Source organism: Sander vitreus, chromosome 10, assembly GCF_031162955.1.
Source record: "Sander vitreus isolate 19-12246 chromosome 10, sanVit1, whole genome shotgun sequence".
NCBI classification, from domain to species: domain Eukaryota; kingdom Metazoa; phylum Chordata; class Actinopteri; order Perciformes; family Percidae; genus Sander; species Sander vitreus.
In genome coordinates this window covers 883591-896524 of record NC_135864.1, presented here as the reverse complement: position 1 = coordinate 896524, position 12934 = coordinate 883591, and the positions used below count along the sequence as shown (strand labels likewise).

General features: G+C 44.7%; 1 protein-coding gene across 3 annotated transcripts in view; it reads left to right on the top strand.

The window, feature by feature from the left end:
* The window catches only part of LOC144524030 (transcription factor COE3), a 200821-nt gene extending 188762 nt beyond the window's left edge, over positions 1-12059 (top strand). The window contains exons 14-16 of one of the 3 annotated variants that reach the window (XM_078259993.1): positions 1745-1924; positions 5798-5887; positions 9165-12059. In XM_078259993.1, coding sequence (XP_078116119.1) covers positions 1745-1924; positions 5798-5887; positions 9165-9196 — 302 coding nt within the window. In that variant the 3' untranslated portion in view covers positions 9197-12059. Of the gene's footprint in view, positions 1-1744; positions 1925-5725; positions 5888-9164 lie in introns of all 3 variants that reach the window. The other 2 variants (XM_078259992.1, XM_078259994.1) reach the window with 2 other exon arrangements.
* Positions 12060-12934: the final 875 nt, after the last annotated feature.

Below are 12934 nucleotides of genomic sequence, written 5' to 3'. Positions count from 1 at the left end.
TCTGTATTACAAAAGCTGCTGTATAGAGCTTTTCGTTAGGTCATTGTCTGTACTATTCCCTAGTGCGGAGAAGGCCTCCTCGTTGGGTTCTCGAGTAAAATGAACGTTAATATCTCTTCAGTCGTCTCTGTCTATCATTTCATAATGAAATGATTTACAAAAGGCTTTAGGCCACCCTAAACGTTATTGTAGGCCCAGTTTAATGCTGCGTTCCAGACAATGTTTAGCCCGTAAGTTACGACGTCAAGTCACGACTCACGACTTGGTAGCGTTCCAGGCAAAGTCACCACAAACCCTTCTAACTAGCGTTAGCTAGCGGCTACCTAACGTTGACGTTAGCTAGCGCTAGCTGATACTAGCAATTTCTAGTCTGCGACTTATTTTGGGCTTTATTTAATAAACATAACCTGTAGTAGTACACAATCGTATGTGTATTGTTTTGATTACAATGTGTGGAATTACTTTACGTTGCCTATTTATGCGGTATAGGAGAAAGCTAGCGGCGCCTGGAGTCCAAATGAGTAAAAAATAGTTCAAAAATAATAGTGTATGTGTTATGTAGTGTGTGTATAATAATAGTGTACTTATGCTGCGTTCCAGACACAATGTTTAGCCCGTAAGTTACGACTTTAAGTCACGACTCCTGACTTGGTAGCGTTCCAGGCAAAGTCACGACAAAGTTAGCTAGCTAGCTACCTAACGTTGACGTTAGCTAGTGGCTACCTAACGTTGACGTTAGCTAGCGCTAGCTGATACTAGCGACTTCTAGTCTGCGACATATTTTTGGCTTCATTTAATAAACATAACCTGTAGTAGTACACAATCGTATGTGTATTGTTTTGATTACAATGTGTGGATTACTTTACCTATTTATGTCTATTTCTCACCGTTAATCAGCGGCGTCTGTACAGCATCAACAGGGGGCGCCATTGTTGTTGATGTGTGTGTGACGTCAACAACTGTAACTGGGAGAACAACCATCTGGTACCAGTTCACGGGGAGTAAGTTAGGGGTTCGACTGCTGTTCCAGGACACTTTCACCGGTAGAAGGTGGTGAAAGCACGAGTCCCTGCTCTGTCTCTCTTTCCGTTAAGGGGTCCTTGGCTTAAAAAACGTTGAAGACCCCTGCTATAGATCACATACCTTTGGGGGTGGCAGTAGCTCAGTCAGTAGGGAGTTGGGTTGGGACTAAAGTATGGTGGTGGACTGATAGCTGGAGAGGTGGCAGTTCAACTCCTGGGCACTACCAAGGTGCTCTTGAGCAAGGCACCGAACCCCCAACTGCTCGGGGCGCCTGTCCATGGGCAGCCCCCCCACTCTGACATCTCTCCATTAGAGCATGTAGAGGTACTGAGCATGTGTGTGTAATTCAAACCTGTGTGTAATATGTATAATAATAATAACAACAGAGTGAAAACATTGTAAACATTGTAATTTCCCTTGGGGGATTAATAACGTAAACATTATTATTATATTTCATATGTAGCCTATTAGACAGGTTTTGGGTTGGTGTCGAGTGTTGTCTGATGTATTGTTTTATTTTTTGGGGGGATTTAGTTTGGATTTGACAGACAACATAATCCAAAGGTGTCTGTATGTTGGATGTAATCCAGTTTATATTATATTCTAGGTACCCCAGGAAGAGTAGCTTCTGTTTAATACAGACAGAAGCTAACGGGGGAGCTTAATAAACAAGAAACAGGACGTGATCCTCTCTGACACGGCTGTGTTTCCTTCCTCGCAGGTTACTCCCGTAACTCGAACAGCGTGTCTCCTCGCGGCTACGTGCCGACCTCCACGCCTCAGCAGTCCAACTACAACACCATCACGTCCACCATGAACGGATACGGAGCGGGGATGACCAACCTGGGCGTGCCCGGGTCCCCCAGCTTCCTCAACGGCTCCACCAACTCTGCTTACGCAAGTGAGTCTCTCCACAGATTTATTTAAAATAAAGAAACCAAACCTCATCCACCTGAGAGAGCGGGAAGCATCCTCCGCCTCCGTCTGAGAGCGGAGAGAAATTTACGATCCAAAAACACACTTTGCTGTCTATTGTTTCAGGGAACTACTTGGTACTCTGAATTAGCTGAATGCTAACGGTAGTGAAGAGAAATAATCTCCATTCACACATGAAACGTTCGTGAAAGATCAGGCTGAACACATTATGGATGGATGGATAGATGGACGGATAGATGGATAGATAGATGGATGGATAGATAGATAGATAGATGGATGGATGGATGGATGGATATATGGATGGATGGATAGATGGTTAGATGGATGGATGAATGGATAGATAGATAGATGGATGGATAGGTGGGTGGGTGGTTGGATGGATGGATAGATGGATTGATAGATATATAGATATATAGATGGATGGATGGATGGATGGATAGATGGTTAGATGGAAGGATGGATGGGTGGAGAGATGGATAGATTGATGGATGGATAGATAGATGGATGGATAGATGGATAGATAGAGAGATAGATAGATGGATGGATAGATGGATAGATAGATGGATGGATGGATGGATGGATGGATGGATGGATGGATGGATGGATAGATTGATGGATGGATAGATAGATGGATAGATAGATAGATAGATAGATAGATAGATAGATAGATAGATAGATAGATAGATAGATAGATGCTTGGAAGACGCAGGTGTGTTTTCGCAGAGCGGTAAAGTGTAAACCTGCCTGCGGGGAGAGCTCCATTGTTTTTTTGGCTGCTGTATCAAAGAGCTCAGTTTGGAAAAGTAGAGAGCTCAAACTCAGACTCTGTGCCAGGTGATGCTGTCGTCCCTGGCGACCGAAACAAACGGTGGGCTCACATCTCGCCTGGCTGAGCTACAGATTCCCTCCGAGTGTGTATGTGTGTGTGTGTGGGTGTGTGTGTGTCGACCGAACACCGCCACGCATTGTTTGCCTCCCCCCTCCTCCGACTGTCCCTCTGTCCATCCTCCCTTGCCTCCTTCACTAACTCACTAACATCCTCACTGCATCCTTCATGCACTCACGCTTTCTTTCATATCAGCTGCAGAAACATTACAACTTCCCATCAGTTTTTTACGACGTTTTATTCCCCAAACTGTTCAATTCAATTCAATTTTATTTAAAGTATCAAATCATAAAAAGAGTCATCTCAAGACACTTTACAGATAGAGTAGGTCTACAAGGTAGAGACGGAGTTTTTCACACTATCGTCATGGCTGAGCCGGAATAAAAGGAAGCAGAAAGCTAGGAAAGCATTGTCAGATGAACAGAGGAAGAGGAAACGGCAGATAGATAGATATATGGATGGATGGATGGATAGATGGATAGATAGATAGATAGATAGATAGATAGATAGATAGATAGATAGATAGATGGATGGATGGATATATGGATGGATGGATGAATAGATATATGGATAGATATATGGATAGATGGATGGATAGATATATGGATGGATGGATGAGATAGATATATGGATAGATAGATAGATATATGGATGGATGGATGGATGGATGGATATATAGATAGATAGATAGATAGATAGATAGATAGATGGATGGATAGATAGATAGATAGATAGATAGATGGATGGATGGATGGATGGATGGATGGATGGATCCACCTACTCAAAAAAATACACTTAGAGGAATGAAAAGATTCGCGGAGGGCGGAGGGCGGAGATGTGTAGCGGGACACCCTCATAAATCACATTTACATTCCCCCCGTTTCATTTTACAGTTTCCATTTCCAAACGCTGTCCTTGAATCATTTACAGACTCACTGCGCTCCATAAACTCTGTGGAAGATCTTAAAGGGACAGTCCAAAAGGGTAATTTCGCTATTTTCCTATGTTTTTAGGTGACTGATAGGAAAAACAACCTTTGAAACCGGTCCAGTATTAAGCAACGCTGTAACCAGCAGCCACAGACCAAGCTGCAATTTAACCCTGTCGGGCAAATGTGCATCGTCAATTTGGTCCACTTAAAGTGCTGTTTTTTGCCGCTGACAGGCTCAGATTATTATTCTAAGTGTCTGACAACATTATGAAAGAATCCCTACAGAGATAGACCTTTAAAACCTCTTTAAGACCTTTCTGTTTAACCAGAAACAGCTCTGAAGTCGCTAGCGCTAAACCCACCAGACTCCATTTAAAAAAACAATACTTTTAGCGTCTATAGAGCCAACATGTTTTCACATGTAAATCAGTAAACTATGTGTTTATTTCAACCAAAACTAGAGTTGTGATGGTTGGTTAAAGTGGAAAGACGACCCAAAACGGCTTTTCATAGTTTTATTTTGTTTCTGTTGACTTTGAATGAAGTGTGTTTTAGGATGCTTAAATGACTGATTTATTTACATGGAGTCTGGTGGGTTTAGCGAACACAGTTTGGCGGATGTTTTTATGTTTAAAAAAAGGATCTTACTCTTTAACAGCAAGGTCGACCTCCTTAGAAATCCTTTCCATAATGTTATCAGACATATAATAAGACTATTAATCTGAGTCTGTCAGCGGCAAAACAGCCCTTTTGTGAAGGTAAATACAAGCTGGATAACTACTATTAACTTACAGTGTAGCTTGTTTCTCTCTTAATACTGGACCAATGTCAAAGATGGTTGTTCCCATCACTCACTCAGACACAGAAACATAGGAACATAGAGTCCAGGTTGAGAAAAACAGTAGATACCCTTTAAGAACCTAGTCTGATGTCTGTGTGTTGAAGGTGTTAGCGTAGCTTAGCATAAAGACCGGAAGCTGGGGGAAACTGCTAGCTCGGCTCTAAAGCTTTTTCTGGAAATGTGGTGTATTTGACTTTGGAAACACATTTGTCAAAAACCAACTTGGTCTAAAACACAATTAATAATATTTTATACTAATACTTTTGAACTTTGGACTTAGCCAACCAGGCTAGCTGTTTCCCCCTGCTTCCAGTCTTTATGCTAAGCTATGCTAACACCCTCAACACACAGACGATGAGAGTGAGATGTATGAATAGCACAGACAAACAAAACATAGAACAACGGGGAAGGTCAGTGAGTCTCTTCAGTAAACTAAAGAGGAGTTCAGTATTCCAGTCATTTTAATTTAATTTAAAACTGCCACAAATGACCAGTTTATTAGAAAGCTAACATGTCACACACACACACACACACACACACACACACACACACACACACACACACACACACACACACACACACACACACACACACACACACACACACACACACACACACACACAGACACAGACAGAGAGACACACACACACACACACACACACTCACACACACAGAGAGACACACACACACACACACACACACACACACACACACACACACACACACACACACACACACACACACACACACACACACACTCACACACAGAGAGACACACACACAGACACAGACAGAGACACACATACACACACACACACACACACACACACACACACACACACACACACACACACAGACACACACACACACACCCTGTGTGGATGACGCTCTCTCTCTCAGCTTGGATAAGGTTGGTTTTTGTGATTTTCAAAATAAAAGTCCTTTAAGTTATGGATCAACTTTGCCAGCTGTTTGTGTACGGAGCATGTTTGTTCCTCCCGACCTGTCGGCCCAATCTGAGGCAGGAACACCCCCCCACCCCTCCCCACCCTCCTCTTCACCCCCCTTGCATGACTCATCTCCGTTCGATCTCTCACCGCCTGCGTCCTCACCTCCTCCTCTCTCTTCCTTGCTCCCTCAGGCCCTTATTCATTCTCTCCTGTCCATATGGTTTCTGCAGTCAAACAGAAGAGCGCCTTCGCCCCCGTCGTGCGGCCACAGACCTCCCCGCCCCCCACCTGCACCACCACCAATGGCAGCAACCTCCAGGGTGAGCATCCCCGCCCCCCCCCCACCCTCCACCCCCCCAGTCCTCTGCTGTCCGCCTGTCCGTCCACAGACACAGACGTAATGATTACAACTCTCTGTTTGTTTCATGTTTCACGCACCAAAAGGCCAAAGTTGATCCATAACTTCAAAATACTCAGGGCTGCGACTATAACGATTATTTTCACGGTGGATTAATGTGTGGATTATGTCCTGGATGAATGGATTAGTTGTTTGGTCTCTAAAATGTCAGAGAATGGTGAAAAATGTAAACAGAAAGTGGAGCAGAGAAGGAAGGATGCAGGGATGGAGGGAAGGGAGGGAAAGCAGAGAAGGAAGGAAGGATGCAGGGATGGAGGGAAGGGAGGGAAAGCAGAGAAGGAAGGATGCAGGGATGGAGGGAAGGGAGGGAAGGGAGGGAAAGCAGAGAAGGAAGGATGCAGGGATGGAGGGAAGGGAGGGAAAGCAGAGAAGGAAGGGATGCAGGGATGGAGGGAAGGGAGGGAAAGCAGAGAAGGAAGGATGCAGGGATGGAGAGGGAAGGGAGGGAAAGCAGAAGAAGGAAGGATGCAGGGGATGGAGGGAAGGGAGGGAAAGCAGAGAAGGAAGGATGCAGGGATGGAGGGAAGGGAGGGAAGGGAGGGAAAGCAGAGAAGGAAGGATGCAGGGATGGAGGGAAGGGAGGCAAAGCAGAGAAGGAAGGAAGGATGCAGGGATGGAGGGAAGGGAGGGAAAGCAGGGAAGGAAGGATGCAGGGATGGAGGGAAGGGAGGGAAAGCAGAGAAGGAAGGAAGGATGCAGGGATGGAGGGAAGGGAGGGAAAGCAGGGAAGGAAGGATGCAGGGATGGAGGGAAGGGAGGCAAAGCAGAGAAGGAAGGATGCAGGGATGGAGGGAAGGGATGGAAAGCAGAGAAGGAAGGATGCAGGGATGGAGGAAGGGAGGGAAAGCAGAGAAGGAAGGATGCAGGGATGGAGGGAAGGGAGGGAAAGCAGAGAAGGAAGGATGCAGGGATGGAGGGAAGGGAGGGAAAGCAGAGAAGGAAGGATGCAGGGATGGAGGGAAGGGAGGGAAAGCAGAGAAGGAAGGATGCAGGGATGGAGGGAAGGGAGGGAAAGCAGAGAAGGAAGGATGCAGGGATGGAGGGAAGGGAGGGAAAGCAGAGAAGGAAGGATGCAGGGATGGAGGGAAGGGAGGGAAAGCAGAGAAGGAAGGATGCAGGGATGGAGGGAAGGGAGGGAAAGCAGAGAAGGAAGGATGCAGGGATGGAGGGAAGGGAGGGAAAGCAGAGAAGGAAGGATGCAGGGATGGAGGGAAGGGAGGGAAAGCAGAGAAGAAGAAGGATGCAGGGATGGAGGGAAGGGACGGGAAAGCAGAGAAGGAAGGAAGGATGCAGGGGATGGAGGGAAGGGAGGGAAAGCAGAGAAGGAAGGATGCAGGGATGGAGGGAAGGGACGGAAAGCAGAGAAGGAAGGATGCAGGGATGGAGGGAAGGGAGGGAAAAGCAGAGAAGGAAGGATGCAGGGATGGAGGGAAGGGAGGGAAAGCAGAGAAGGAAGGATGCAGGGATGGAGGGAAGGGAGGGAAAGCAGAGAAGGAAGGATGCAGGGATGGAGGGAAGGGACGGGAAAGCAGAGAAGGAAGGATGCAGGGATGGAGGGAAGGGAGGCAAAGCAGAGAAGGAAGGATGCAGGGATGGAGGGAAGGGAGGGAAAAGCAGAGAAGGAAGGATGCAGGGATGGAGGGAAGGGACGGAAAGCAGAGAAGGAAGGATGCAGGGATGGAGGGAAGGGAGGGAAAGCAGAGAAGGAAGGATGCAGGGATGGAGGGAAGGGAGGGAAAGCAGAGAAGGAAGGATGGAGGGAAGGGAGGGAAAGCAGAGAAGGAAGGATGTAGGGATGGAGGGAAGGGAGGCAAAGCAGAGAAGGAAGGATGGAGGGAAGGGAGGGAAAGCAGAGAAGGAAGGATGGAGGGAAGGGAGGGAAAGCAGAGAAGGAAGGATGGAGGGAAGGGAGGGAAAGCAGAGAAGGAAGGAATGATGCAGGGATGGAGGGAAGGGACGGAAAGCAGAGAAGAAAGGATGCAGGGATGGAGGGAAGGGAGGGAAAGCAGAGAAGGAAGGAAGGATGCAGGGATGGAGGGAAGGGAGGGAAAGCAGAGAAGGAAGGATGCAGGGATGGAGGGAAGGGAGGGAAAGCAGAGAAGGAAGGATGGAGGGAAGGGAGGGAAAGCAGAGAAGGAAGGATGTAGGGATGGAGGGAAGGGAGGCAAAGCAGAGAAGGAAGGATGGAGGGAAGGGACGGAAAGCAGAGAAGGAAGGATGCAGGGATGGAGGGAAGGGAGGGAAAGCAGAGAAGGAAGGATGCAGGGATGAGAGGAGAGAAGAAACCAGAAAATATTCACATTTAACAAGCTGACGTCACACTAGTTTATCTGTTTGATCATCAACGAAATGACTCAAACTGATGATTGGATTCTCAAAACAGGTGGAGATTATTTTAATAGTTAATGACTCATCGATTCATATTTGCAGCTCTATAGAATAAATACTTTTAATCATCTTATCTTAAACTTTGGTCTGTTTCTGAGTCCTTTTAATGATAACGTCATCCATTCCTCACTGTTCAGGGAAATGTTTTCACTCCTTTTGAGGAATAAATAATAAACAATACAAGTTTTGGGGGAAGAAACGTCAGAGAAAAACTAATTGAAAGTTGTAATAATTGCCTAATAAGTCCTCATTATTAATTATTATTCAGCCCAGAGATAAATTCATGATGAAGAAGCCCAGTTTGTTTGTAACTTCTGTCACGTTTAACCTCGCTGGATTATCCATATCTATAATGATCTGTCTGTTAGGTTTCCATGTCCCATTCAGACAGACAGACAGAGAGACAGAGAGACAGACAGACAGAGAGACAGACAGAGAGACAGACAGGCAGAGAGAAGGACAGTCAGACAGGCAGAGAGAGAGACAGCTAGACAGAGACACAGACAGAGAGACAGACAGGCAGATAGAGAGACAGACAGAGAGAAGGACAGACAGAGAGACAGAGAGACAGACAGAGAGACAGACAGGCAGAGAGACAGACAGACAGGCAGAGAGACAGAGAGAGAGACAGCTAGACAGACAGGCAGAGAGACAGACAGGCAGAGAGACAGAGACCGTTTGTTTCATGTTTCAAACCCTCGTAGGTTAATCATTTCGGACTATTGTTTTTAATATCATTATAAATATTTTTAACAGACTTGTAACTGAACGTGTGTTTGTTTGTCTCTCAGCGATGGCCGGTCTCATCGTGCCGCCCATGTGATGATCCAGTCAGACCCCCCTGACCCCCCCCCTCTGACCCCGCCCACCTGAAACGCCACAACAACAACAACAACAACAACAGCAGCGTAAAATCCTTCCCATCATCCCCTAGACCGACCCAGAATCCATCAGAACGTCGGACTCACCATCTATTCGCCATCTATTCGCCAGCGTGCGACTGAAGCCGCCACGCAGCGGCAGAGGTGCTCCCTCTGAGGGGGTCAAAGGTCAGCGGTGGACTGTTGGGGGGGGGGCAGGAGTCTGCAGGGCTTCATGTTGTGTGAGTATTTGTTGAGTTAGTTTGACTCGAGAAGCACGCAGAGACCAAACGGGTCTCAGATCAGTTTGAGCCACTGTGAGACAGGAAGGAAGGGGGCGAGTCCACTGGGAGCTTCTGTCCATCTCATTGGATGATAAGCCAATCAGGCTACATGTACGCTTCTACATGATGTTTTTGGTCTTGCCAATCAGAGTTTGTTTCTATATCTAAATGAAGCTGCAGAGAGAACATCATTTTGTCTGCTTTTATTTTCCTTAAAGTTGCATTTTAACTAAGTTCACCGGTGACTCATTCTGTATTTCCTAAACATCAAAATGCAACAATATAGGGATGCACCGAATCCAGATTTTTGGGGTTCTGCTGAATCCTGAACCCCCTGGTTGAGGTTCTGCTGAGTCCTCGTCCCGTCCTCAGTCCATGAACACAGTCAACACATTAATGAAGTAAACAGTGACTGTCCTTCCTTTGCCGTACCTGAAGTTGCTGCATTCTGGCTGCTGTCTGTAGATTCCTTCATGCTCAGCTCGTATTCTTCCAGATGTTTCATACCAGATGTTGTAACAGCGGTGATGTTGTGTATTGTTTAGGGTCCTCGCCACCACCAGACTAATCAGCATTGCAGATTGAACATGTAGCTGGACTTGAATGGCCTTCTTTTGACTGAAAGTACTGCCAAACAACACTTTTTCTGCTCACCAGTTCCATTTCCACTTCCTCTCAGCCTGCTGCATTGAAGCTCCACCTACGTAAACACCTTCCTGTAATCAACGGCGCCGTCATTACGGCGACCAGCGTAGTGCACGTAATGCAAGCGTAGGGTTCAGCAGAAACCCAACCCCGTCAACAAGCCCAATATTCAGCCCAATCAGAAGCCTGAATGCTGGATTTGGTGCATCCCTACTTTTGAAATAACAGTATTTTACCAGTTACGGTTGAAATATGTTGTCAGGTTTTGGTCACAGAAACAAGCTACAAAATGTGTCTTCAGCCTCTTCAGTAAATATTCCTTCGGTTGCATTCAGGGTCCAAAACTAGCACCATCTACCAGCCAAATGCTGGTAAAATATACAAGTGGCTGCTAGATTTGCGTCACTCACCAGCCAAAAAACATTGGTAATCTATTGAGTGATGGTAACATTTGAACATTCACTTGCCATTTGGCTGTTGGCTGACTGTTGGACCCTGGTTGCGTTAAAAGACGTAAATCTCTGAAGCTCTCGGTGGACTCTGAACCGAGTCCAGAAACCAGGAAATATCAAACTCTTAAAAAATGTTCTTTTTTTTCGTATCAAATCTGTTGAAAACCATCAGACGGTCTCCAGATTTTAATATCAGAAAATCTTCCCATTAAAAAACTCCTTAATCTGTTCTGTACCATAGCTTTTAACAATGTCTGTCTCATGTTCTAAAACGAAAGGGAACTAACAAACAGAGAAGGACAAACTGAACCGAATGAAATCGAGGCAGCCAAACCAGATTTGGGGTTTGGGTTTTTTTTGTATTCCTTCGTTTTGGACGTGTCTCATTTTTAAAAAATCCAGTACGATAGTTTTTTTTGCAGGTGTGTCGAGTGGTAGATTAAAAAAAAAAAAAAAACAGAAAAAGCTTGCAGCAGTTTTAATCACATACATTTAAGGTACCGGGGTTTTGTTTTTCTCTTGTTATTCTTCTGATTGTGCTTATTTTATATGTATTTATAAGAAGTATGTTTTCGGGGGGAGAGGAGAGTTCCTTTTGTGATTTTAGGCCTGAATGATAGTCTCAAATATACATATATGTAAACACATTTGATGTCTTAATACCTTTTAGATATTGTAAAAAGAGTGAACAAGTGAGAGGAATTAAACCCTTTTGTAAAAACAAAACAAACGAAAAAAAACGTCACGACATGGTCACCCTGTTTTTTGAAAGCCGGACGTTAAAAAAAATAACGCTTTCATCACTTTTGTATAAAAAATGCATTTTTTTTGTTCTCCGATACGATATTTAACTTTTTTGTAAACGGCATCATTTGTGTTTCTGGTTCTTCTCGTCTATTTGTGTACTATTGTGAAAATGTATAATCATGGTTATTTCTTAATGCACTATTTGTTTTTGTTTGTGTTGGGGCACTTAATAAGAGCAATGCATCTTAGCAAGAAAAAGATGAAAAAAATGCTAAAAGTTACACACGCAAAAAAAATATGAAAGCTAGAACGATATGCACCGATAGGTTGTTATTTTTGGGTTTTTATTGGGGTTTATTTTGCCGTTCTGAACCGGCATTAATCCTTTGGTTGTGTCTCAAACCGCTTACTTGCTCACTTCAAACACTTCTTCGGCGTTCTTCCACTACATGGTACCTGCCAACCCGGTCTCACGCCAGTTCGTGAAATGGTCACGTTATTTAGATTTATTGATTCGTGTACAGGTCACGATTGTCGAACGTGAAACCTTTCATTGGTCGATACGCGACACTAAATTTAGTACATGTTGCATACAAAATGCAGCAGATTATTACGTAATGCGTCATTATTACGTAATGCGTCATTATTACGTAATGCGTCATTATTACGTAATGCGTAATTATTACATAATGCGTCATTATTACGTAATGCGTCATTATTACATAATGTGTCATTATTACGTAATGCGTCATTATTACGTAATGCATTGTTACGTAATGCGTCATTATTACGTAATGCATTGTTACATAATGCGTCATTATTATGTAATGCGTAATTATTACGTAATGCGTCATTATTACGTAATGCGTCATTATTACGTAATGCATTGTTACATAATGCGTCATTATTACGTAATGCATTGTTACATAATGCATTATTACGTAATGCATTGTTACATAATGCGTCATTATTACGTAATGTGTTATTATTACGTAATGTGTTATTACAATGCATTACGACACAAAGTCTTCTCTTTGTTTGACAGAGTTTCAGTTCGGCAGCAATTAGCGTATACAGTTATTTAGTTTGTGGTTTGATTCGTTTGGCGAGTCTCGACTCAAACTGTGAGAACTTTTATTGTTTTGCACCAGATGTTTGTCCCTCAGGTTCTCCCAAAAAAATAATGAAAGTTTGCATCATCAGCACTCACTGACCTGAAACTAAAAAAGCTACGTAAGCAGTTTAGGCCTCCTGCACACTGGCTGCGTGGCGTGTCCGTTTTTATTTCGGCTCTTTCGGTGTTGGAAGCGTCTCCAGGCAACATAGAATACGAAAAGATGTTTATATGTCATTTTGACACAAATACATATAAATAAACGTGACCATTTCCCAATTACACTGGGCTGCTCTGGGGGACGCCACAACGGGGGAATGAAACGCCACAACGGGGAATGAAACGCCACACGTTGGCGACAGCAACGGGACGGGCGCAGGGACACGATCCGCAGTCTCTGTGGCACGCAAAAACGGGGAAATGAACACGCCGGCCACAACGGGACCATCAAAAGTGGGC